This window comes from Vidua macroura, chromosome Z (genome assembly GCF_024509145.1).
Source record: "Vidua macroura isolate BioBank_ID:100142 chromosome Z, ASM2450914v1, whole genome shotgun sequence".
NCBI lineage: Eukaryota > Metazoa > Chordata > Aves > Passeriformes > Viduidae > Vidua > Vidua macroura.
The window spans coordinates 4,259,023-4,283,442 of NC_071611.1; the positions used below are offsets into that span (position 1 = coordinate 4,259,023).

At 38.5% G+C, this 24,420-nt stretch overlaps 1 protein-coding gene across 2 annotated transcripts in view; it reads left to right on the forward strand.

Moving 5' to 3' along the window:
• Positions 1-24,420, forward strand: part of RIT2 (Ras like without CAAX 2) — a 238,403-nt gene that overhangs the window by 163,944 nt on the left and 50,039 nt on the right. The window contains exon 5 of one of the 2 annotated variants that reach the window (XR_008441241.1): positions 6,340-7,792. Coding sequence is in view for 1 of the 2 variants with exons in the window: in XM_054003129.1 (XP_053859104.1) it covers positions 6,340-6,567 (228 nt within the window). In the remaining variant the exon portion in view is untranslated. Of the gene's footprint in view, positions 1-6,339; positions 7,908-24,420 lie in introns of those variants that run through there. The other variant, XM_054003129.1, reaches the window with a different exon arrangement.

Consider the following 24,420-nt stretch of genomic DNA (forward strand, 5'->3'; position numbering starts at 1 on the left):
GACAATGCATGAAAGTTAAAATATTTATGTTTTCAGGAAAAAAAGTTTCAGCATTATACTTCTAAGCAGTAATTAACTTCAAAATTAAGTTAAAATCCTGCAAGAAAGCAGAATGTTTGACACTGAGGGAGATAGAAACAGGAGGTTTTAATGACAAAGATTTCCTTTTAACTTTTGAATTTTCTGTGCACTTGTTTAGACCTGAAACATAGTCATATTGAATGTCTGGCCACAAAAGGTCATGCTGGTTCCACACAAACTCTAGTCTTCAACATTTTTTTCAGACTAAATTGATTTTGAATTGATCTTGGTTTTTTCCCTTCTTTCGGAAACGTCATTGCTCAGTGGCGAGAATATGATAGGCAGTTTATAAGTGCAAAGATCTGAAGAAGGAGAAGAAGGGTAAAATGCCTTGGAACACTTTTCTCATTTTCTTTCAAAAAGATATTCCATGACATGTATTATGTGAACAAATAAAAACAGCGCTTCTTGTCTTAAGAAGACAGAAAGATTGATTTTTCTTGGGTTTTTTTATGTTTCTGCTCATGTTTTAAGCCCCAGCCACTGCTGTAATAGCCAAGTGCTTGAGCTTTGACCTGAACAATAGCATTTCACACTTGGAAAGATCCCTATTCCAGCCTGTAGGAAGTCTCTGACACCATGCCTCTTGATACTTGTCCAAGGGAAAAAAATAATAACTGTCAAAACTGACGTAGGTATAATGGATCTGCTCTTTGCTTAGTGGTTTGCACCACATGTTTCTCAAGACACAATTCAAATATTTACAGTGAATGCCTTTGGCTGTAAGAAAGGCAGATGGCAATATAGAGGCAGCCAACACAGCCTTTGCTGGACACAGTCCTATCCATCAAAATAGAGAGCTTCTCCCTGTTCCAGGCAACAAGCAGTAGTATGGGAGAAAAAAGGCCTCAAGTTGACCAGGGAAGGCTTGGATTGGATATTAGTGAAAATGTCTTCACTCAAAGGGTCGCCAGGCATTGGAACAGGCTTCCCAGGACAGTGGTGGAGTCACAGTTCCTGCAGATGTTCAGAAGACCTGTAGTGTGACACTTCAGAACGCGGTTTCGTGGTGGGTTTCGCACTGTTGCATTAAAGGGTGGATTTGATATTATAGGCCTTTTTCAGCCTAAATGATTCTGCGACTGTATGATTAATGAGAAAATTCACAGGTGTTCTGTGGGAGTGTCTTAGGCATAAACTTGGTGGTCAAGTGCTAGAATGAAAAAAATCACTGCTCATGTCAGTCAACGCTGATTCTTTCCCATTTTCTTGTCCAGGATGGCATTCTTTTTCTACACCCATAAGATTAATTTTCTCTTTTTCTTTTGGCAAAGTTACTTAGTAGAGACTGAGAAAAATGGGAATACTTTTGATCTCCACAGCTCTTTAATATGTTATGGGTTTACACCTGTACCAAAAGCTTATTATATTTCTCCTGATATGCCAATGGAATGGGCTGTGATGGGGAGGGACCCAAACATGCATGTGGATTCTTCCTGATTGCCTGCCTATCTCCAAACTGATATCCAGGTGCTAATAAACAACTTGCCACCTGGTTCTTATTTTCTGAAATGGGACTTATTGAGAAACAGAAAAAATACCCACCAGACATGAAGAGGAAGGATGTCGATCTTTCTGGGACATTACTCAGAACTTTTCCTAGTCCTATTCATGACTTTTCCTATTCCTTTCATTATTTACTGTTTACTGGTGCTAACAAAGCTGCTCAATATGCTGCTGCCCTCCTTATTCACTATCTTTTCCTTACAACTCTCATAAATTATTGCCTGTCAAAAATGCAAATCATGATCAAAACCAACAGAAATTCCTCCTATTTCCCTCAGTGGGATTTAAGTGAGCACTCTGTTGAGTAACATGTGCACCCTTCTGTCTCTGATCTAGACCATGTGCCTTCACAGAAAAAAAAAATACATACAAAAAAAGGTGTTTGGATATAAAATTATCCAGAATTATATAACTGAGTTATATGATGGCAACCAGGGTAGAAGCCTGTACAAAAATTTAGGTGAATCCTTGCAATGCCTAGCACTCCACCTGCAGCTTCCAGATTTCTCCATGGCTATCTGGAGGTCCCATTTATGAGTGGAAAACTGCAAAAGCCATCTGAAGTAGACCATGCTGCAGCAGGGATGAAATGCACAAGTGGAAATGCATTGCTTCCCTGCCTGAAGACCCCCACTAACTCACCCAGAGTCAAGCTGTTGACTCTGATAGCAAAATCTCCATCAGTGAAATCTACTTTGGGATCCTTCTGATGCTGCCATGACCAAAGGAGGTAACAAAGCTGAACACAAAATAGCCTGATCCTGATGGAGATTTTCCAGCTAATGACAGTCCAAGGGCACAGGAAGACTATTGATCTGTTTAGTTTCTGTGCATTTTCCTTCTCAGATACAAGTATTCAGATACTTTTATGTCTGCCCATGGGGGCCAATGATTGCCAGTGCCTCCCCACCCACCACCCAGCCCAGGTGGTTTTGTGCAGGAGCTGACTTTAGTGGGGAACTGGCTGTCATAAAGATGTCAGCTCATCCATCACAGCTTTCACAGGCTGTCAGCGTTGCATTTAATCGCACTTGTAATTTTCCAGGGGAGGTTTGCAAAAGCCACAAACAGAATCCTAATGCTATATAATGAGGTTTGTAGCCAGTGAATGCTTCCCCTGAGGAGGAAGCTGGGCTGTGTTCTAGCTGCCCTCAGCTATGCAGAGATGGGAAATTCCCAACTCAGCCTACAGTCCCATGTGCTGTTCACGTGCTATTGGAATAGGTATATCTTTTCTACACAAGATTCAGTTAAATGTTGTCACAGGTATATCTTCCTTCTCAACTCACACGTGCTCTCAGAAAAGGGCACTCAGAATCCTGACCTTTAGAAAATAAGACTTTTCCAGCCACTAACACATTATATCCATCAGGCTTCATTCCTCTTTTATGGATTTGGGAGCTCTTGCTCATTGGTTGTGCTGCAAGTTTCAAGTCCTTCTGTAAATCCTGATCAAAACCCCACCCAGACAATGACAGTTTTTAAAAGTTTGAACCAAAGTCAGGAAAACATCTGTCAGCTTCGAAATTTTCATTTTTCATTATGTTCACTGCACCTATCTTCCACCTTCATTCCCTTCTTGAGGTTTAGCAGCACAGAAATGAGCTAAGTTGGAATCAATATGACCAGAATTACACTCTTGCAAACAATGCCACATTCAATCAAGAAGGGTTACTCTAAGGATGAGATATAAAGCTCTGCTTCTGATATATATTCAATAGAATGACCTCTCTCCATGACCTGTCTGTCTGTGTCATGCTGCCAGATCATATCTTCCACTGATACAGACCCATGGAAGCTGCAATTTGTCAACAAGTACCTGGGCTGTGCAGATCTGGAATGGATTCCTACAATACAGTTTCTCTTCTGACAATAAGATGGGAACAGGCTAAATCCCTGGAATTATGTGGGCCTCAGTCACCTCATCAAGCTTTATCCCTTGTTTCTTATTCCACAGGTGTCTAGCCTTTTGACCGAATAATGACCCAAGAGGAAAATGTGTATTTTTTTTTCCTAGACACCTCTTTAGATTTACAGATTCTTCAGCAAACAGATTAGTTAAATTACTATAGCTATATTCATTGGTGCTGGAAGCAGTAATGATAATTGTTGCAATGTTATATTTAAAAAAAAATATGTTTTCAGCCTTGAAGCTGAAAAACATCAGCTAATCATCCTGAAATTGTTTGTGCCAGGTGTCCTACTCATGCTGAATTAGCTTTTAAAATTTCGCCAAAGCAGTTAATCAGTTCCTGAGGGCAAGAATTCAGAAATATGCCATGCTTTGAAATGAACTATCACCATTAATAACTTTAATGTTGTGTCTATAATTTGGCAGAAAACTGGAGTCCAAAACCAAACTTTTCTTGCTATTTAAAGAAACTCAGCCAAATTTGGCCAAGTTGCTAATCTCCAGCCACAAAGATATTGGGAGAAAGTTTTTCTGCATGATTTAATTCTCCTGAGTATTATCCATTTCTCACAGCTCTTAGCAGTCTTGTTTCTTTACAGAGCATAGTATGTCTTCCCTGCAGTTATTCTTCCTTGTAGGGTGAAGAAAACATATTTTTAGTCCTATTAAAAAAAAAAAAAAAAAAATTAAAAAAAGTTTAACAAAGGAGAAGCAAAGTGGGGTAAAGACTAGAAATTTACATAGAAAAAGAATGGGCAATTTTTATATTTGAGTATTATTGTGCTGACATCCTAATTATATTTACAACGTTGCCATTATTTAACATAAGGATATTTTGGTTCATGTGGATTTTTCTTCCTTTTAGGTAATAAATGTATGAAATCTTCATTGAAATGCATCTCTGTGCAATCATTTCCTTAGAACTGCAGCATCTTTAACAAAATCTAAAAAAAAATCATTCTTCAGCTCAAATAAAGCATAGCAAGGAAAAACCCTTCATTATAAGGTCCAAAATAAACCAAAATAGTCTTCTATCCAGACAATCAATTTCTCAATGATGCCCAATAGACATATTGAATCATGAATTTTGCTTACACAGCTGCCCAGAGAAAAACAAGGACCATATTGCTACCCATCTCTTTTTGCAAAAGGTTGGCAATTATAGCACTTGGAAAGTGGTAACCATCTTTTATTTTGTCAGGAAGTATTATTCAGGTTGGCATACAACCTCCATGCTTACCCTCACAATATTCCTAATTAAATTAAGATTGTACCTGGAGCATAGAGGCCTGATCCTTGCAAATGCTACAAAGTTTGTGACTCAATGCAAGGGAGGTTTCTGAGGAATTCTGAGGTCTGTGTTATACAGGTACAGGCTTGGTGCAGATTTACCTCCAGGCTGGAATGAACAGATGTTTTGTCTCATCCCAAATCCTGTTTCTCACCATATCCAGCCTTACAGATAGGTGGAATAAATGCAATGAAGTGGTGTCATAATTTAATCATAAAGGGCATTTTCTTTATGGTAGGTATGAGAGAGTGTGTTTGTATCTTGAGTCACAGGGCTTTATTTTCCTAATAAAGATAAATGGCATTTTGGGTGCATGAAGCTAGAAATCAGAAAAAAACAAAACAACAAATCCAACTAAAACAAAACACCAAGATAAGTCTTGTGGCAGACAGTAGCAATTGAGAGTTTCTATAGTCTATTATGTAGCCTTTCACAAGGCCATCTTAAAGTACTGTTTTGCCTTTTCATAAGGATGTTTGAAAAGTGACTTGAATAAATCATGATATGCAAATGTAAATAAAAACAAAGCCTGGGATTCCTGACCTAGAATTTGAATATACAATTCATATAATTCATTTATTCAGATTTATGTCGAAATACTGAAAAGAAACCTGTTGGCTGGGAAGCTGGGTTAACATTTAGAAGCTCACAGGGTTTGGTTTGTGTTTTTCTGTGGACTTCCTTCATGACTTCTCAAAGTGTAAAAAGTACCTTAATTGGCAGACAGTGGCAGCTGTTACAATAAACATTTAAGCTCTATTTGATGCACACATTAATCAGCATGCTGAGCACCCTTCCATTTAGCAGGCTGGCAGGTCAAATGCCAAGAGATAGACAATATGGAAATTTCAGAAAAAATTATCCCTGCTTAGAAGTCAGTGAAAAGAGCTGTCTTGTTTCCCTCTAGGCTCATCAGTTCCTCAAAATACAGACACATTTCCCACACATTCTACAAGAGCAGTAAGTACACAAGGCTACTTAAGGAAGATGAGCTGAAAAACAAATAGATTTTGGATCTTCATATACAGCTCAGGTATGAGTTCAGTGATAGGATTACAGGCCTGCAAAGACCAAACCACTCCAAGGCATGCTCAGAAATTAATGTGACTGAAAAATATTAGGGTATGAAAGCTGGTGTGCTTAAAGAGTCAAGTTGCCTCCAGGATTAGGTTAATGCTCAACAAGGATTTTCGAGGGCCTTCTGTGTAAGTCTTTCTAGTCATCCATTCCAGCCTAGAGAATAAAAGTACCAGGACTGTCAAACCAAGGATTACTATACTAAAGAGAGGAAATACATGGAAAAAAATGATGCATCAGAATTAGGGACATAATATACCTGAGCAAATGAATATTGCCAGTCTGCTCTGTTCAAATACCTCATGAATTCAGCCTGATCCTTTTGCCTTTGAATCTTATCTGTTCATTGCTGTCAGATTATTTCCCTGGTCAGTGATTTGCAGGATCTAAGAAGTCAGTCTATATATATTGTAATGTTCTCATGTTGATTAATATTTTGTGCAGTGTTTATGGAATTTTCTTTTCTTTGTAGGTGTCAACTGAAGAAGGAATGAGCTTAGCCAGAGAATATTCCTGCTCCTTTTTTGAGACTTCAGCTGCACTCCGCTTCTACATTGATGATGTCTTTCATGGACTAGTGAGGGAAATTCGAAGGAAAGAGTCCTCAATGTCCATGATAGAGAAGAAGATGAAGAGGAAGGATAGTCTGTGGCGGAAACTGAAGGGATCCCTGAAGAAAAAAAAGGAAAGTACAACCTGATGGCAATTTTCCATGAGCCACTCATCAAGAGCTGACCACAGTAACCTGTAATAGTTCAAAAAGGCAGCATTGACACAGCATCTTCCAGGCCAAGTCCTGGAGTTCCTTCCCTTTGGCTCTAATGCAGAAGTTGCTCCTTGAGGGTCCAATTAATGGTTTCCCTGTGACTCTTCTGTTCTATAGTGTCATTTTAGCATACCCTCTCATACCTTTTCTGCAACTCTGAGTGGAGAAAATACTGTGATTTTAATGTGTGCTCCATGACTGGTCTTCAAATGCTATGAGTTACGCATCCAAGGCAGAATGCTTCCACCAGCTCTAGGACAATGGATACCCTTATTGCCTCCTCCTCTGCATGCACAGGTCATTTCACCATCCCAGGAACGAATGGCATTGATTTCAATGGACATTTTGACTGTTTAAGGACTTTTGGGATGTGACCTCCAGCTTTGCATTCACACGTAGGTTTAGGGTTAGCGTGTGCTCGGCCTGCACGCCCGTGTCTGTGTGTGAACGTGTCTGTGAGCCAGGCCCAAAGGGAACCTGGGCACTCACAATTCTGACCCCGCACTGCCCCATCCCCATTGTGTCCTGCCCAGACAGCAGTCAGGTTTTGCAAGCAGGTTTTACAAGTCGTGCACCAGCCCTGCAGAGGCTGCAGGGTACTGCTCTGTCTCCTGTGAGCTGCACTTGCCAGGGCTGGCTGGCAGAGGTGCCATGTTCTATAGACATACCGTGCATTAAAGTCATACAAGAGTCTGTGTTGGAAAGGAACTTTTAAAGGCCACCTGGTCCAAATGCCTGCAATGAATGGGGAGGCTTTCAACTTGATCAGGTTCCTCAGAGTCCTGTTCAGCCTGACGTTGGATGTTTACAGGGATGGGGCATCCACCACCAATCTGAGCATCCTGTGCCAGTGCTTCACCATCAGCCACACTCCCCTGTCCCATCAAGGAGCTCACAGGTGCTCTGTCTGTCCAATGCGTCCCAGAGCCCTCCCTGGAGCAGTGCAGCTCTGTCCCAGCATGTAATAGCATCTGTGATGTAGCATACAGCCCTTGACTTACTAGACAATTTCATCGGCTCAGTCACCATTGCTCACAGTCCTTGACCATCCAACTGAACCACTTGATTAAGCAGTTGGATAAGTCTTTTTAAATATTCCTTTTTGAAGCTGGCATGAAGTAGAGTATATGTTCCCAAACATTTTTCCCCCCTGGAGTTTGTTGTTGCTATTTATAAATTTTATAGATAGAATATGCATAAGTTTTGTCAAAATAAAATTGTGATTTCCATGGAGCCATACAAGTAGTCAGTGTCATTTGTGTCTGATCTGGAGTGGTAATGGATATAACAAAAAATATGTATCTTTGTTATTAAATGTTCCTTTATCACTTTTCTTCTGTGATTATTTTGCAGAGTTTCAACCAATTATATCTTGCATAGTCTGGGTGGGAGTAGATTTGTTTTCCTCTGTAAAATTTGGAAAGGTTATGGTATTGTGAATAACTTTAGTTCATTAAAATCTAATATTTTTTCTTTACTCTCCCTTCCTTTCAAGGTAGTCTGGAGATATTTTGTGACTTGTCAAAAATCCTTCATCAAAAGTAGTGGTTTGCTGTACATTTTTAGATATATGTGGCTATATTTCTATTTGAGAAAGATTATTTTGGAGGAATACAAATACACGTAACCATTTAAGGTGAATTTTCTGCTCCCTGTCTCTGAAAACCGAAGTCTGCATGTATACCATTGTAATTAATATTATTATTTTATCTGTATTGCCACAGAGATTTTAGGTCCTAGGGTGTCCTAGAGACGAAAAGATGCATTTGCCCAAAGAGTTTATAAGCTAAGTATAAGCGGAGGGACAGCAAGAAGACAGAAGACTGCACTGGACAGATGGCAGCTCTGAGACAATAAATAACAAAGGGAAACATCTGTGTCTGTTCCAATCCTGCACACTGCATAGGGGAGAATGGAGCAGTCATTCCCTGTGTAAGAGAGCATAGAAATTACCACCCTGAGAAACCTTGAGGGATAGTTTTTGGTTTTTTCAGCAGATGCCTGAGTTTTGAGTCAATTGAAAATCATTTAGTGTTGGCTATGTCATTTCACACCCCCCCCCCCCCAACTATAAGGAGACATATAATATCAACATGAACTTGGCTCCGTATTTTTACTGGTACCTTGGTTCAAGTCAGTTTGCAAGACAAAGAAAGGTTGCAGAAGACAGCATAAATACAGTCTCCTATTAAATCTTAAATAGTTAACTTGATTAAATATAACTACTCACTGGCATTAAGGTCATCTGGCACAGAGCAGCATCTTTTCATATTGTTAAACTTCTTAGCCTTCACAGCAGGGTTACCACACACAAGCTGCTCTTGGAAGTGATTCCTGGACTGTGCCAGGTTCTGCCCCATGCTGATCAAGAGGTCAAAAAAGTTCTGCTCTTCTGTGGTCTGAAACCAAGATAGGCATCATTCTAACATTTTGGCAGTAAGGATGTGCTCAGGTGTCTCCTGGGATATGTTCAAATTAGTGGCACAGACACAGGTTGCATCACCATATTTTCAGATGCAGCAAGTCCATGAGAACACCAGGTTCTGCGTGTCTTCACAACCAGCTCATTTTGAAAGGCATTTGATGCCAGATTATTCTCTTCAGGAAGAATGAGGTCTCATACCCTCTGAGGATATTCTGTTACATCTTCTATGAGTAATTTCAGGCATTGAATACGTCTTAGACAGAAAAGTCTGTATTTATCTCACTCCACTTTGACCATGTAGAACTTGAGGATGATACCCAATCATTCAGATCCTCTCTTTGCTTAATACAGAGAGAGATGTTGGTGATTTATCCCATGTGGCATGGATGGTTAGCATATGGTAAATCCCTCCTGAACTGGCTGTCTCTTTCCAGTGACTGTATTTCCCTCCACAAAAAAAGAGCCCAGACTCACAGCTAACATTTTGATGTCTAAATCCACGTGGGATAAACCCCATCTGTAAAGATTTTTCTACTCAATATCAACAGCAGAGAATATTTCTACAAATGCTAGGCATTGAGCCTTGTCTCTGAAACACCTCACCATCCGTTATTCTAAGTAATTCTGATTTACCATGACCCAATTCCTCAATAATCTATAATGCTTAACCTCAGTTAATTGAGCAGAGCTGATGGAAGTTAGAGTCAGTAAGGATAACATAAGTCATAACTGCACAAGAGGCTGGGTGCAGCTCCTTTACCTAATTAATCACTTTGATTCCATCACAGAAGATTGTATTTAGTTGTCAGACCTAGCTAAGAGAATTTAAAAAAACAGCAGCTCCATGTCTGAAGACTTTTCTGTGTCTGACTATTCTCTCATCTAATTGTGTCTGGAAGATTTGAAGAAGGAAACAGATCACTTTATTTTGCTGTGTTGCCTACAGTCCCATGAAGGTAGCAGCTATAACTTATTCCACCGTCAGACCGTGTTGCAATTGAACCATAATTCAGGTTCCTACAGGAATATAATTAAAGCCAGCTAATAAATAAAATAAAGTAATAACAATTTGCAAAAGTATCCTTGGTGTCTCTCACAAATACGTAATATATGACAGTTAATTACCCTTCACAGCTGTGGCAGATCACATGTTGCCTCTAGTTGAGAAGTGGTCTGGGGAAGGCTGTAAGTCAAGGTGGTATATTGCAGAACTTAAGTTTTCCTTTATACATGGCTTTTGCACTTAGAACTTTTGTGAAGTATCCTCCTGTGTTCCCTCAGATTGGCAGTTCATAACTGTGTTAGGAATCTGATGTCTTTACAAATGATTGAAAATAGTTTCTTTACACACCCAAAAATGTCTGTTTTGAGACTAAGATGTAAGAATGCATAACTAGAATGAAAAGAACTAATTATCTTTATTTTGTCCACTAAATACATAATATATATATATAAATATATAGGCAATATTCATATACTATAAGATATATAGGTTCTGGATGTCTCTTATTTGTTAACTTAGATATTTGAGCCCTCTCTCTATCATGACAAATAGGGAAAAAAAAAACAAAAGAAAAACACAAAACCATGCAGAAAGCAAAGCATAGTCTCATAGTGAAGATTTAAACTCCACAACTGTGTCAAATTCTCCTCCCATGTTGATCATTTCTCTTGGTGGCCCAGATGTGAAATTTGTGATAAGCAATATAGCTGCAAGTGGGTCTTCTTGTAGCAACAGTAACCAAAGGTACCTACTGCAGCCACCTCAGATGGTGACACTGAACTAATGATGAGTGCTAAACTGACAACTGTCCGTGTATTTCATATAAATCACAAAAAGTTTGTGGTTAGCTCCTAGAGCTAACTATATGTACTAGTCTTGGTCAGAATTTGTACTAACAATAGAAAGAGGGATATCTAACATGGACAATTATGCTAATATAATTCAATTAAGTATGCTTACAGCAGTTAGCCATATTTAGACATTCCCTTTAGGGATTCTTATTTATGCAAGGGTGCATCACACACTGTTCATTGCTTATGACGCTGAAAAAAATCTCTGAAAATTAGCAGAGGAATGGTAAAATCACAGAATGTGACTTTAATGCAATATGAAAATCACTGTTCTCATAACTTTTAAAGGTAGTTGAATGGAATAGTGTCAAAGACCAGATCAAGCTCCCTCTTGGTACTATTTCTAGCTTGATCTGCCCCTTCAAGCATGTGGAGTTAAGATGTCTGCCTGGCAAAATGATTTGTAATGGGGATGGCATTGTCTCACAGACACTGTGAAAGTCACCCCAAGGGGCATTGCCCTGCACCTCTAGCCTGATTTATCACTCCCTGATGCTCTTGGCTCTAAACCTTCTCAATTTGAGCTCTCCAATTTCGTTACATCGTGGTGAATTATGGGGTTGTTTTGTGATGAGGACAAATGTCCACTCAAGAGCACCAAACTCATTTCATGATCTGAACTCTTTCCCCAAGAGGTAATAAAGACAAGAACATCCAAAGCCATTGCATCACCTGCTGTATATCTTCTGTCAATAGATAATTAATGTGACAATTAGATTTCCCATTCTTGCACTTTGTCATGCATCATTTTTTTGCAGCACTTTTGGACTTACAACTATTTCAAAAACTGTGTGAACATATTTTTCATGGTGCTCTTGGAACAGAATTCCAGTAAAAGTATAATTTTAGGAGGGTAAAGTAAACCAGGTCCTATAATAATATTATATCTCCTTAGTTGTATAAAAAAGGCCCAATATAATTTTACCTTATAGATTAGAAGAGAAAGATCAATAGAAGAGAAAGGCAGTCTATTTCACATCTGTGAAATTCACTATAGAAAAATCTTGTATATTTATGCTCTTCCTGCATTCAAGCAAGATAGTTTGAAATTATTTTTCCTGGAAAGAGAAAATCAGGATAGAACTAGTAGATTAAATAACTGTACTGTAAGCCATGGTTGTGACTTCATTTAGCCCATTCAAAAAGTTTATTATGCAGTTCCTTCCACTTGTCTCTTTGCAATCCCAAAACACCAAGGGTAACCAGTCTGTCTTTAGCTCTATCCAGACAAACTCGCTCTTTTTCATTTTACAAGGGCATGTAAATGTTCACACTGCTCACATTGTTCACCCTGAGGAGAAAGAGTAATGTTTTCCCTGATAAAGTTCTGCAAAGTCACTCAGCTTTCTGAATAAAAACTGAATTTGCCTCCACTTCTAGACACTGCTGACTAAATACAGATGCCTCTTTATGTAGGACGTTGACTGAATAAGCTTGAATACATAAAGCATTCAGCCAGCATAAGTGGGTAGCGCCTCTGAAGGCAGTGGAAAATCTTACAGTTGATTCACATCTGTCTCCAGAACAAAATTGCACATTACGACGTGATAATGAATATACTTCAATCACACAGAGGAAGATGAGTTTTCTGTCACTGAAAACCTACAAAATCCATAACCCAAAGCAAGACAATTTAAGACAGAATAAACATACTATCAGTAACGACAAGGATAGGCAGGAGTAGAGCAGAATACAATATAAGTAAATATATGAAAATCATAATATCATGGAATGGTTTGGGTTGGAAGGGACTATTAAAGGTCATCTAGTTCAGCTCTCCCTGCTGTAAAAAGGGATAACTTCAACTAGATTACTTTTTACAGAGCCTTGTCCAACCTGACCTTGAATTTTTCCATCTACCACCTCAGTGAGCAACATGCTCCTCTACTGAACTTGGAAAACCTTGCAGCATTCTCCACTCTAGGTGAGCCTTACCACCTTTTGGAAGGGAACCAAGAGCAGATCAAATGACAAAAAAATATTAGGCAAAATCCAGAGATTGGTTCAAGTGCACCCATCATAAGAGCTTGGTGGAGGATATTAAGATGAGATGAGTGATATTAATAGAAACAGAAATTGATGATGATTTGCTTCATCCTTCATGTGGATCATGAAATTTGGTTGGCTTAGAAAATGAAGGGAAGAGATCAGAGAATTTACAACTGCTGTAAGTATGCAAGACGGTTTCTGAACTTTTTTTGATGTAAATCAAATAAAAAGAACACAGCACAGAATGGAAAATGGAGCAAGAGGGAACAATACCAAAACTCAGTAAAGTGAATGGAAAGTTTGTATTTCCTCTCACATCAAGTTTCTAATGACAATCTGCTTGAAGCTGACTATGGAATAAGTTGGTCCCTCACTGAAACTTCTTTAGACACTTAAAAAACCAAATCTCTCTATGGTCTTTGCTGTCTCCCTGTGCTGTGTATGCTTCAGGAACTAAAAGAAACTCTTTCAACAGAACAGTTGGGGGAAAAGTAGGATGCTCAGCTTTGTACTTTTGGAAGGAAAGCAGCAAAACCTCATTTGTATGCCTCATAACTAATATAAAAGATGGCATGATAGCTCCCTGCTGAAGATTTTAAATGATACTTCAAATATATAGTTTCATCTGGGAGAGCAGCTACCAGTTTGCAACCAGTGCATGCAGATCTTTCGCTGCTGGCTTTTTCCCTCCCACTGTGCTCAGACCAGATGTTAGTGAAAAATGTAGGAACCTTTTTCTGCTCTCCTGTTTAGTTAATAGGGTGCTCACTGAATACTCCTAAGTCTTTATCTAGCAAAACTGGATGAAATCCAAGTTATCAGAGAATACAGCAGGGATGTCTTTAAGGAGGCAGATGTTCAAAGGAGTACTTTGAAGAGTTTTTTGACCTGTGAGGAGTTGATTACCATGATGTGGATGAAAGATGAGAAGAAAAATAGATGAAACCACAAGGCCTAAGAGAATATGCTATACCTGCCAACAAAAAACTTCAGAAATACTTACGTTATAGAAGCTGCAAAATACTGGTGTGATAAAAGTTCTGAGCGAGGATAGACCTTCAGGGACTGCAGAGAAATTTGAGAACACTCATTACCGTCTCTGTTCTTCCACCTGACAGATTTTTCAATCCACTTGTCACTGAGTAATAAAACTCCTTACAAGGAATCACAGAGGTTCAAATAGATGGGACAGGAGAAGCTATATTGTGTCACAAAAAGATCTTGTCTTGTGTCACTTTTAGTGGATAAGGAGGTCCGACTAGTTTGAAGATTGCCCACCATGAGTTAGATTTTGTAAATTAAGTGCAAGTTTGAAGACCATTGCTAGAAGCCCTCAGTTCACCCTGGACATAAATCAGTGCCAATTATTTTGCTGATATACAAGTGAAAATGCTGTTTGTCAGCCTGGTACTGAAGCAGCCTGTCCTCCTTGGCCAGCATCTTCCAGATGCTGCACAGGACCTGCAGCCCCATGTGCTTTTCTGTTGCCAAAATGTTCACCAGCAGTGGGTGAGTGCTGAACCTCAGGCTCTGCCTTGCAAACCTGCTGTTGGCCACCTCTGAGTCTCACCCAGGCAGAGCCGGGAGGAGGAATTTCATCCATCACAACCCTTTGGGCTGCAGCAGGTCCTTTCCCCTGGGGTGGGTGTGAACTGGAGCAGGAGAACCACCACCCCTGGGAAGGCATCTGAAGGCAGATGCCCTTTCCAACCATCCTTGAGCTGTGTTAATCAAATAGGCAGCAACAGCTCTTCTTGACATATATTTTTTTTTTCTTTTAGAAAGTCTTAGAGTGGTACAGTTAAATAAAATTTACCAATTTTTACCACTTTAAAACTGCATGTGTTCTTTTTATCTTGCAGAGTGGGGCAGGTACTACGTGACTACTTTCTCCCTGGAAAATATGCACCCTATACACCCAAATATTCTCAGAGACACACACATATACAAATACACACTGTATTCCAACCCCAGAATTTAATCTGTGCCCATTTATCATTCAGGCTGCATCTGAAATAAAATAGTAAAATAAGGGTGATTTTTTTCCACATCTTTGTACTACCAGAGGGAAAAAAAAATGGATCATGCACTTCATAATTTTGCTGATAACACCCACACCATCTATTTTCTATGTGGCCCATGGGTATCTTTCAGTCATTTTTCCTAAACATAGAAATCATAATTTTCTTCTTTTCACTGCAAAGAAATCCAGAAAAAGTTGTTTAAATTAAATGTATAATTTTAATGTGGCCATATTTGCCTAAAATAAGTGATAAATTTGTTCAAGTGCATCAGATTTGGGTTGTAATAATTCATGGTGAAGATAAGCAAGATATTGGCACTTGGTGGAGTACTTGCATATGACTTATCTTAGGTATTTTTAATCTCTGTAAAAAATTTATGCCAGTGAGACAGTGGAGTCTGCTGAGATGACTTTGGGTATGTACATTAATCAGCACTAGCAGAAAAAAGTAAATAGAGGTTCAATATTTGGCTAACTTCCAACAGTTGAGACACATTAGATAGTAGGCAAGGCTTGCAAGGGAACTGGTAAAGGCCTTTACATTTAGGTCACCTATATTTAGACAAGATAAAGCACTATGTCTTGTCCTACTAAGAACTGTCCCAGATTAATACATCATTTCTCTCCCCAGCTTTCACATTTTTGCAGAGGACTGCTGCGCTGCTGCCTACAAAACAATGCCTGGATTTGAAATAAGTTTGAGTAAGATTTAACCAAAAAATAAATTGCATTTATCTTTAGAAAATGATAAGTTGAAAAGGATAGGGGTCTACTTTACTTCGAACAACTCATAGTATATTTTGTGGTATATTTTTTGGTTAAGTCTCTGGATTTAAGTAGTTGCAGTGCTTAGGTAATATGAGTATCATTTACCATAGGTTTCTCTCTTAAAGGATGAGATTTTCTGTAGATCCTCATTTTGGTATATTTCCCAATCCTTACCTTAATTAAAGTTTTACAAGACAACAGAACGTATTTTTCATACTGCATCCAATGAAATGGCCTTTTACTGCTGAAGCCAAAGCAGAATTCTCAGGAAGCAGATGAAAAGACATTCAGGCATGTTGTCTATCCTCCTTCAAATACTGTTCAGTAGAAACCACATGATTCAGAACTTATAGCCGAGAAGTCGGCAATCCTCAATTGAGACTTTTTCATAAAAATGTTTTGAACTTGTTCTGGAACTTGTTTTTGAACTTGTAAACTTTGGCATCCAAGCCAAAGGCTAAACCTTTTGTATCCAGGTAAGTTGCATGACACCCTCCTGAGAAACCTTGAGAAACACAAATTATTTTCCTATTTTTATCCAATTGCAGAATAGACACAAGTGTCATATAAGTTTACAAAAGTCTCTGCAGAAAACAGCATTTGGACAGCTAGAGCTTGATTTCCATAGCTGAATGTGGGTTTTTTCTTGCTTCTTGAGGGTCACAAGTCTTTCTGTACAAGAAGCCAGAAGCTCTGCACAACACTCCGGGCCATCCCAATAGGATTCTTGGGCAGGTGGGTATGTGTGAGAACACAGGAGCCAAACTAAACCCCAACATACGTAGGTGTTTCATTGTGTCCTGCTTGCATGGGATGGCTCCTGACCCATGACAATGTCCCAGCGGTTCCAAACCAAACTGAAAAGGTGTTACCCTCAAAACTCTGAGAGGAGTTAGATCACAGAATCCTGGAGTGGTCTGGGTTGGAAGGGAGATTAATAATCCCTTCATTCTAAACCCCCTGCCGTGGGCAGGGACACCTTCCACTACTCCAGGTTGCTCAGAGCCACACCCAGCCTGGCCTGGAATGTTTCCAGGGATGGGGTAGCCACAGCTTCTCTGGGCAATTGTGCCAGGACCTCACGATCCTCACAGACAGGGCCATATATATCCACCCACTCTGTGCTGTGGGGCCATATACTCTAACACTCTAAAATAACCAGTATCTAAACCCCCCAAACTGTTGTTTTCCCCACTGGCAAAGGGAACAAATTACTTCACATTTCTCACAGCAGATCCTTGAATAAACTTTGAATGCTTTTGTGACACATGTGCAGGACCAGCGCAGCAACAAAATCATTACTGACCTATTTCCAAGTGACTATACTATGGTAGAGATGTTTATGTGTTATGTTTCGTTGTCTTGTAAATACAAAATAAGTTTGAGAGAATTGCGGCAGCTGCTCTGAGGTGTGATTGAAGCTCAGCTTCAATGGGTCATTAGGAAGAAATATGTGTAGTCTTTGAGTTTGCAGTTTGAAAATGAATCCTACAGAGTCTAGAAGAAGCACTGCATTGAGCAAGAGCTTTTTTTTTTTTTTTTAATGGCCTTATCCAATGGGAAAAACATTTTAAAGCAGATACTCATTTACTTGAATGCATCTTGAGGTCCTGCTCCACACAGGCTTTGGATGACTCTGCATGCTGTTCTCTAGTTATGCTTATTTTACCTTAGTTCTAATTGCCTCATCTGAGCATTGAAATCAAATATGTAGCATTACTTCTGTGGGTTGTATAACCCAAGCTTTAGGGGTATTTTAGAAATCCTCTCCAAACTCTGTTTTCTAGGGTTTTTTCAAAGTTAGTTATAAAATTACCAGCAAATTCATTGTAATGATCACTTCTTATAGAATCACAGAATTACAGAGTTGTTTGGGTTGGGAGAAACCTTAAAGACCACCTGCCAGAGCCTTCCCCCAGATTGGGGTGACTCCGGGTGGTGGTAAAGTCTCTCCTCCAACCCGTGCCTTCAAAGAAAGACTCAGTAGTCTTCAGTCATCTGGTCTCAAGGCAGTTTATTGCATGTTATCTCAAGGCACACAGACTCCCTGACATTGTCCCTGACTCCTTCTCCCTCTGCGTCTCTCTCCGTCTCCCTCCGTCTTCCTTCGTCCTCTTCTCTGTCTCTGTCTCTCTCCCTCGAGGGGCTGGTGCCATCTTTTATATCACACATTACCTATTAAATGTTTATAGTTTTTCCCCAATGCCTATTACCTATGTTGAACAGTGACTTTCTACTCTAAACCAATCTGTGAGTGCCAACACCACCAAGAACATGGGGAATAGGAAGAAGAAAGAAGGAGGACAGGGCACGCCCAAATCCCTCCATCTTAGAACCTCTGACCCCCATGTACAAAACTCAGACCCCTCTGTACAAGGCCTAAACCCCCCTGTACAGCACTCAAAGATTCTTCCTTTCACTTTGTGACTACTTCTATTATAATATCTAAACTTTTGTGATTTCTTGTTCTTCCTGCAAGGTTGGTAAATTGTTCCATGGGTCAAACTCAAGACCACAGGGGTTTCTGGCTGCCTGCCAGGGTCTCAGAGGCTTCTGCCCTGAACCCGGAACATCCAAGAGTGTCTGAGGGACACCTTGGGTTCCGACAACCACCCAGTTCCAACCCCCTTCCATGAGCAGGGACATTTTCCACAAGACCATGTTGTTAGTGGAAGGTCTTCTTTCCTCAGAGTTCAAGTCAAGAGTCTAATAAGGTCACTGTCCAATAAAATAAAAATGCACTCTGCTATTTACCTCCAAAGTACCTCAAAATTTCCTAAACATGTAAACAAAATAAATATACAAAAGTGCCATAAAATAGCAAGAAGATATTTTTCTTACAAAATAGGAATGAAGCTAGAATATTTGGGTATAATCAGTTCTTGATTTTGGCACCACTTAAATAGGAAACCCTTTGTGAAAAATGAGGGAGGATATTAAAATTAATTTTAGTATTGGTTTCTTGAAGGTTTTGTGTTACAATACCCTGTTTAGTGAGAATTTTCTTTTGTTTTAATATACAGTGCATTAATTCTGCATTCTGAGATATATGATTTTAAGAACATATTTTTTGCAGATCAGATATAAAAATTAAAAATGTGAAGTTATATATGCATGAAATAAATATATTAACTGGAAATCTGTTACTTTTTGAACAAGATTAAAGTTGAAAAGATTAAAAATTGAAAAGATTAAAGTTTTTTTTTTTTTTAATTATAAGGAATGCTTTGCATGTTTTTTTTCATTTCCAGTTCAAGTTTTATCTCCTAAACACTGAAGAATTTTAGTTTTAGTGTTCCATTGAAATTAGAGGGGGCCTAAAACACTCTCATGGGGATGGGCCAGCCATATCTTCTCTGGGTAACCTGTGCCAGGGCCTCACCATCCTGATAAAGAATTTCTTTTTAATGTTCCAATGTAAATCTATTCTCCCTCAGCTTGAGGCTATTCCAGTTTTACTCCCAGTCTGCTAAATCTAGTGTCCAAAGTGGGTTTCTAGACTTTAATCAAAGCATAAAAAGTGCTGGGAGATGAACAATGGGATCTAAAGGCCAACCCTGAAAAATGATTGAGCTAGTCCACAGAAAACAGTTCAAGGAGATTGCATGAGATCCCGCTCATTTCATAATTTAGTGGATCCTTTAAAACTCTGTGTTAAACACCTGTATTAGGCTTATGCCTTCTGCTGTATTTAATCACCTAAAAGTGTTTATTCTCTCTTGAAATGGACTGAGAAGAGCAGACTGGGATAGCACATGAAGATCACCCTTGATTCAGGGGCTCTAAGGCAAACAATTCATCCAACCACAGGCCAGACTCATGCATCTGAGATGGCTCCAGGCCTCTGCCTGGGCATAAACCAAACCAAGACAACTATGAAAGTTATTAAAACATAATACACAACAAAGGCATCGGGCAAGCATTTTCTTGGGTGAATTTATATTTCTAAATTCCATGGCAGAAGTGGAATATCTGCTACCCTCCAGTTCACGTGCCTTGACTTGGAGCATGGTAGTTCCATTCTGCAGCTTCTGTCAAAGTTTCAAAACACATTACCTGGCTGAGCATCCTCCTAAAGGGAAAACCATAAACAGTTAGATTTGAAAATGAAGATTAGAAGCATTTCTTAAGGATGCTGCTGCCTGTTATGAAAACGTGTTTCATTTTTATCAGGTCTCTGCTGTAATTAAGGGACTGACCAGTACTAGTAGTTACATAAAACCACTATCTCACTGGAGCAGTAGAAATAATGTTGCCAAGGTGATTCTGGTTTTTGTGATATTCTAAACATATGGTGAGACAAAAACACTGTAATACAAAGGCTTAAATCTTGCTGGGCACAAAGGCTTCATTTCAATTCTCAACTGAGAAACTGGGACTTTCATTACTATGATAATTCCAGGTAAGAGGGCCAAAAATAGTTGATTTTCCTACAGACTTGAAAATTAAAATTCTTGAACAACCTGGAATATCTTAGTACAGCAGCAGGTTTTTATGAAGATAGTGTTCATTAACATACTTGCACTACTGTATGTTTCAGTTAAAAAAAAGATAAAAATTCCAAGTTTTGTTGGATCCAGATCAAATCATCCAGGCAAGCTTCCAGAGAGTGGGCTGTTTCCCAAATGACAGTAATTTCATTAGTATACTTCCTGCAGCTCATCCAACATGCTAAACCAAGCACTTGGTAGTAGGTGATGTTGTCTAAATATTTTGTGCTCCTATAACAAGGGTTTGATAAGTGATTTAACTCTGTTTTCACCAAACTAAATAGGTGATTTCCTCTTGACACCGGTATGAAAGGAATCAAAGCAGGTACTTTATGCACCTGCAGTTTATAAAGCTTCCTTTGACTGGGTGCATCTTGAGGTTGTTTTTTATTCATCACCTCTTTCTGAAGGGGAGGAGAGAAGCCAAAAGCGGACACTGGACAGAAGTGACACAGCTTTAAAAGGGTAAAAAAATCACTTAAAGGAATCCTAGATTTTATTTCTGGGCCAGAGAAAGTAAGGACTATGTTAAGGAAATTAGGAACTGGTAAAAATTAAGTGAGGAAGATTCACCAGGATGTTGGCAAATTTTCACATCCTGTTGCAATGTGGGAAGCTTTGTGTCTGGAAAGGTCAGAAAACTGTGCAAAGAGCTCTCTATAAAAGTCCATCAGTTTCTTGTGTATTTCAGCCTAAAATCTTTACCTCAAGTTCAACCTTTGTTCTAAATTTGCCAGTTCTGTCTTCAAGTATTTCTTGTTAATTTTCCTCTTTGGAGTAAAACAAGTGAACCCTGAACAAGAACATCCGCACTTTATTGTTATCAATGACATTATTACCATTATTTCCTTAAATTCTTTGTGAGTTTATAATTATTTATGTTCCTGCCTCCAGCTCTACCTGATTACTAAGGAACTGTTTCAGTATGGGATTTTTCATTATGAGATTCAGTTGTGCACTCAAATGTGTCTGTCTGTGCACCTCTGTTATGGTGGGAGCATGAAAGAGAGTTTTGGGAGGAAAAGAGATGAGCCTCAGCATGCTTTTTGTCATTGTAAACAATCTTTCACAAGTGATCTATGTGTTTTATAAGCCTTAGCTGTTGAATATCCACTGGTAAATCTGCCCTCATGCATTGTCAGATGTGGGAACAGAAAGGCAAAATAATAATGATCTTAGGCCACAGATTCTCCACCACGTGAAGTGCAATAAATCTTTCCTAAATAGTTTTATTATTTTCCTCTGTGAAGCACTTCTCTACATTTTTTAATAAATTATTACAGAAAATTGGCATCCATTTTGAAATTCTGAGTGTCAGTAAAATTTATAGAGCAAAACTTCATTGTAATTAACAATAAATCGAGAAATGCAGAGAAAATTCAGCTTTCTCATCACTTTAGCCAAGCATATTATGGTTCTATAATCCAAAAACATTCTAGTATGTATTTTATTATCTTCTGTGCTGATACAAATAATTATATGGAGTCAGATCTCTTAGGACTTCCAAATTTCAGCCTCATTTTGTTGAGTCCAAACCGTTCAATAACCTTGATTAAATGCCAGCAAGGGATCTGAGTCTGAGACATCACATAATAAAGCTGAGTCAAATATTAGTTCTGTGCAATCCTGGCTCACTTTGCACCACCTTTGGGAATGTTTTAAACGATTGCTGCTCAGTGATTTCTACAGTATTGCTAAGACCACTCCACTAGCATATTTCCAAAACTGGATCCCTAGGATTGTGGAGAATGTGCAAAAGTTTCTGATTTGCATTTTATTTTCAGGAGGGCAGTTCAGTTCCATTCACACAGAGTTTATATTCTGAGTATGTATGGTCACAATCCATTACAGTTATTTTTTTCCCATCAGCAAACCCAGGCTTCAAAGGAAGGGAAGGAAATGCAATCTCCTTGCCCATGAAGGATTGTCATGGTGGTGGCAGGAATGTCAAATCTTTCTTTCTTTCCTAACACCTGTTTTGGGCTTTTTTTTTCTCCCTATCATCCGATTTTACTCATTTTCATTACAGCTAACAAAACCCATCATAAGCAAGGAAAATACCATCAAGATAAGCAAATGTTAGATTAAGTTAAAATATTTTAATATGCATTGTCTGTGTCTATAATAGAATTGAGATGAGATGGGAAATATTCATGGGCACTGAAATCTGGTTTTCTATGCTACTGATCTGACAAAATATTTACCAACTTGCTTTATTCCAAACACCTTCCCTAAGTAACTCTCAGACATCATTTGGTAATTAGAAGACTTGAAGGGCCTTTCTCTGTAAACAATTAACATGCTGCCTCCCTGCTTTTAAATTTTGATCAATATCCTGGCATAGGGATGGGGTATTTGGTTGCTGTTGACCTCCATGTCCTAGAATATTCTCATGCACACTCAATATATGGTATTGGATTGACCTGAAATTCTCTTATTTTGGATCTTCCTTGACTTCAGCTCTTCACATCCACTTACAAAGCAAAACAAAATAGCTGTCTCTGAAGCAAGGAGACTTGCTGCCTTGTCAATTTACTTTCTGCCATTGCTTGACGTTGGTAATTAATCTCTTAATTTCTTCCAGGGTAAAAATGAATGAATGAATGAATGAAAAATTTCATTGCATACAGGTAACATTTTTGGGTTGTTCCTTGTGTGCAGTGTCAGGTGCCAATGAAAAGCAGAGCTTAAAGTGTAGCTAAACCTCAGCTAGAATACTGGCACACTTTCTCTCTTCTCCCTGCCAACTTAATTTGATGAACCTTGTTAGAATTTCTCTATCTAAAGTACCCACTCCTTTGTCAAATATGGTTGCAATTTGGCAAATTGATTTATAAGTTATTACAGCAGCAGGTAAATCAAAAAAGAAATAGACACATGTGCAGTCATGCAGAGCTGGGCCACACAAGAATTGTTTTAATTAGAAAATCTAGCAAATGACAAATCCTCTTATAGTTTTTATTATCTAGCTTATTCAGAGTCTTTTATTTCAAGACAATAACATCAGAGATTTCATTAGATGTTTAAAAAAAATAAAATTAACATGTTACTGGTGAATTAAAATATTGTCTTTCATGGTTCATACAGCAAAAATTTAAAATAAAAAAAAATAGTGAAAAACTTTGCCTTGTCACATATTTTTCTTTGGAGGTCCACAAATGAAGTTCACAAACATCTTCAACTTCTAGTTCTGGATAGAATCTCTGAAGCTTAGTGATGTAGAATAAAATATAGTATATAAATAACTTCAATATTCTGTCACAGTGTTCACATCCTATCAAATCACTTTATAAAGATTTGTCTTGCTCTGGGACTGCAGTGTGTACATGAGTAATTTCAGCTTTTTGGAATTGCATCTCTTTTTCTTGTGCCCTCCTAGCTGAGGAAACCACAGGCAAAGATACCAAAATCAGATGACGACTAACATTTTAATTTGAACCTAAAATTTCAGAAGTTTTGTGAAATCAGACACAAAAAGCAGCAGAAATAAACTCACAAGAGTAATCCCCATCACCACAGGGATTTATATATAGTAAGACTCTGGAAACTCAAGAATTTTTATAATGTATTTTATAAACATTAATTAATCACATCTTACTGGAACAATACTGTGGAATGTGAATTATTAACCTTCGGTTTACACATGGGTGAACAGGCACTTCACTTTAATTTCTCTCCTCCATAGCAAGTCATACTTGTATTCCAGTATATTCTGAATTATCCAGAAGGCTTCAAGACATTACAAGAGTGTTCTCTCTCTTTTTGGTTGCATTTTTTGTGCTTTCTTTTTTTTATTGGTTTTTATTGGATTTGGGTTTTTTTCAGTACATCCCCACTCCTCCTCCCTTTCCATCATCTGCAGTTTAGAAACTGGTTTACTGTGTTTTGAAGTTTTGCATGCAAGTTCTACTTTTTCAGGCATTCAGTTACATGTCTCTGATAGAATTTAACCACAGATGTGGTTGTCTATCTCTGTCTGTGGACTATGTAAGACAGAAAAATCCTCTGTAAAATACTTGTAATAGCCTTTATTTTTTTAAGGTAGGGATGAAGTAAAACATGGAAGAAAATGAAAGAAAATAATATAATTTCAAGAAAAAGGTTAACACAACATTTCTTCTGCTCCACTGGAAAAAAAAGTTTGGCATTGTTATCAGACAGATTCGTTGCATTTTTAAATTCTTGAGAAAGCTGAAGACTTTTAGCTTTAAAAGACTGAGAAATAGTGGTGAAGACGT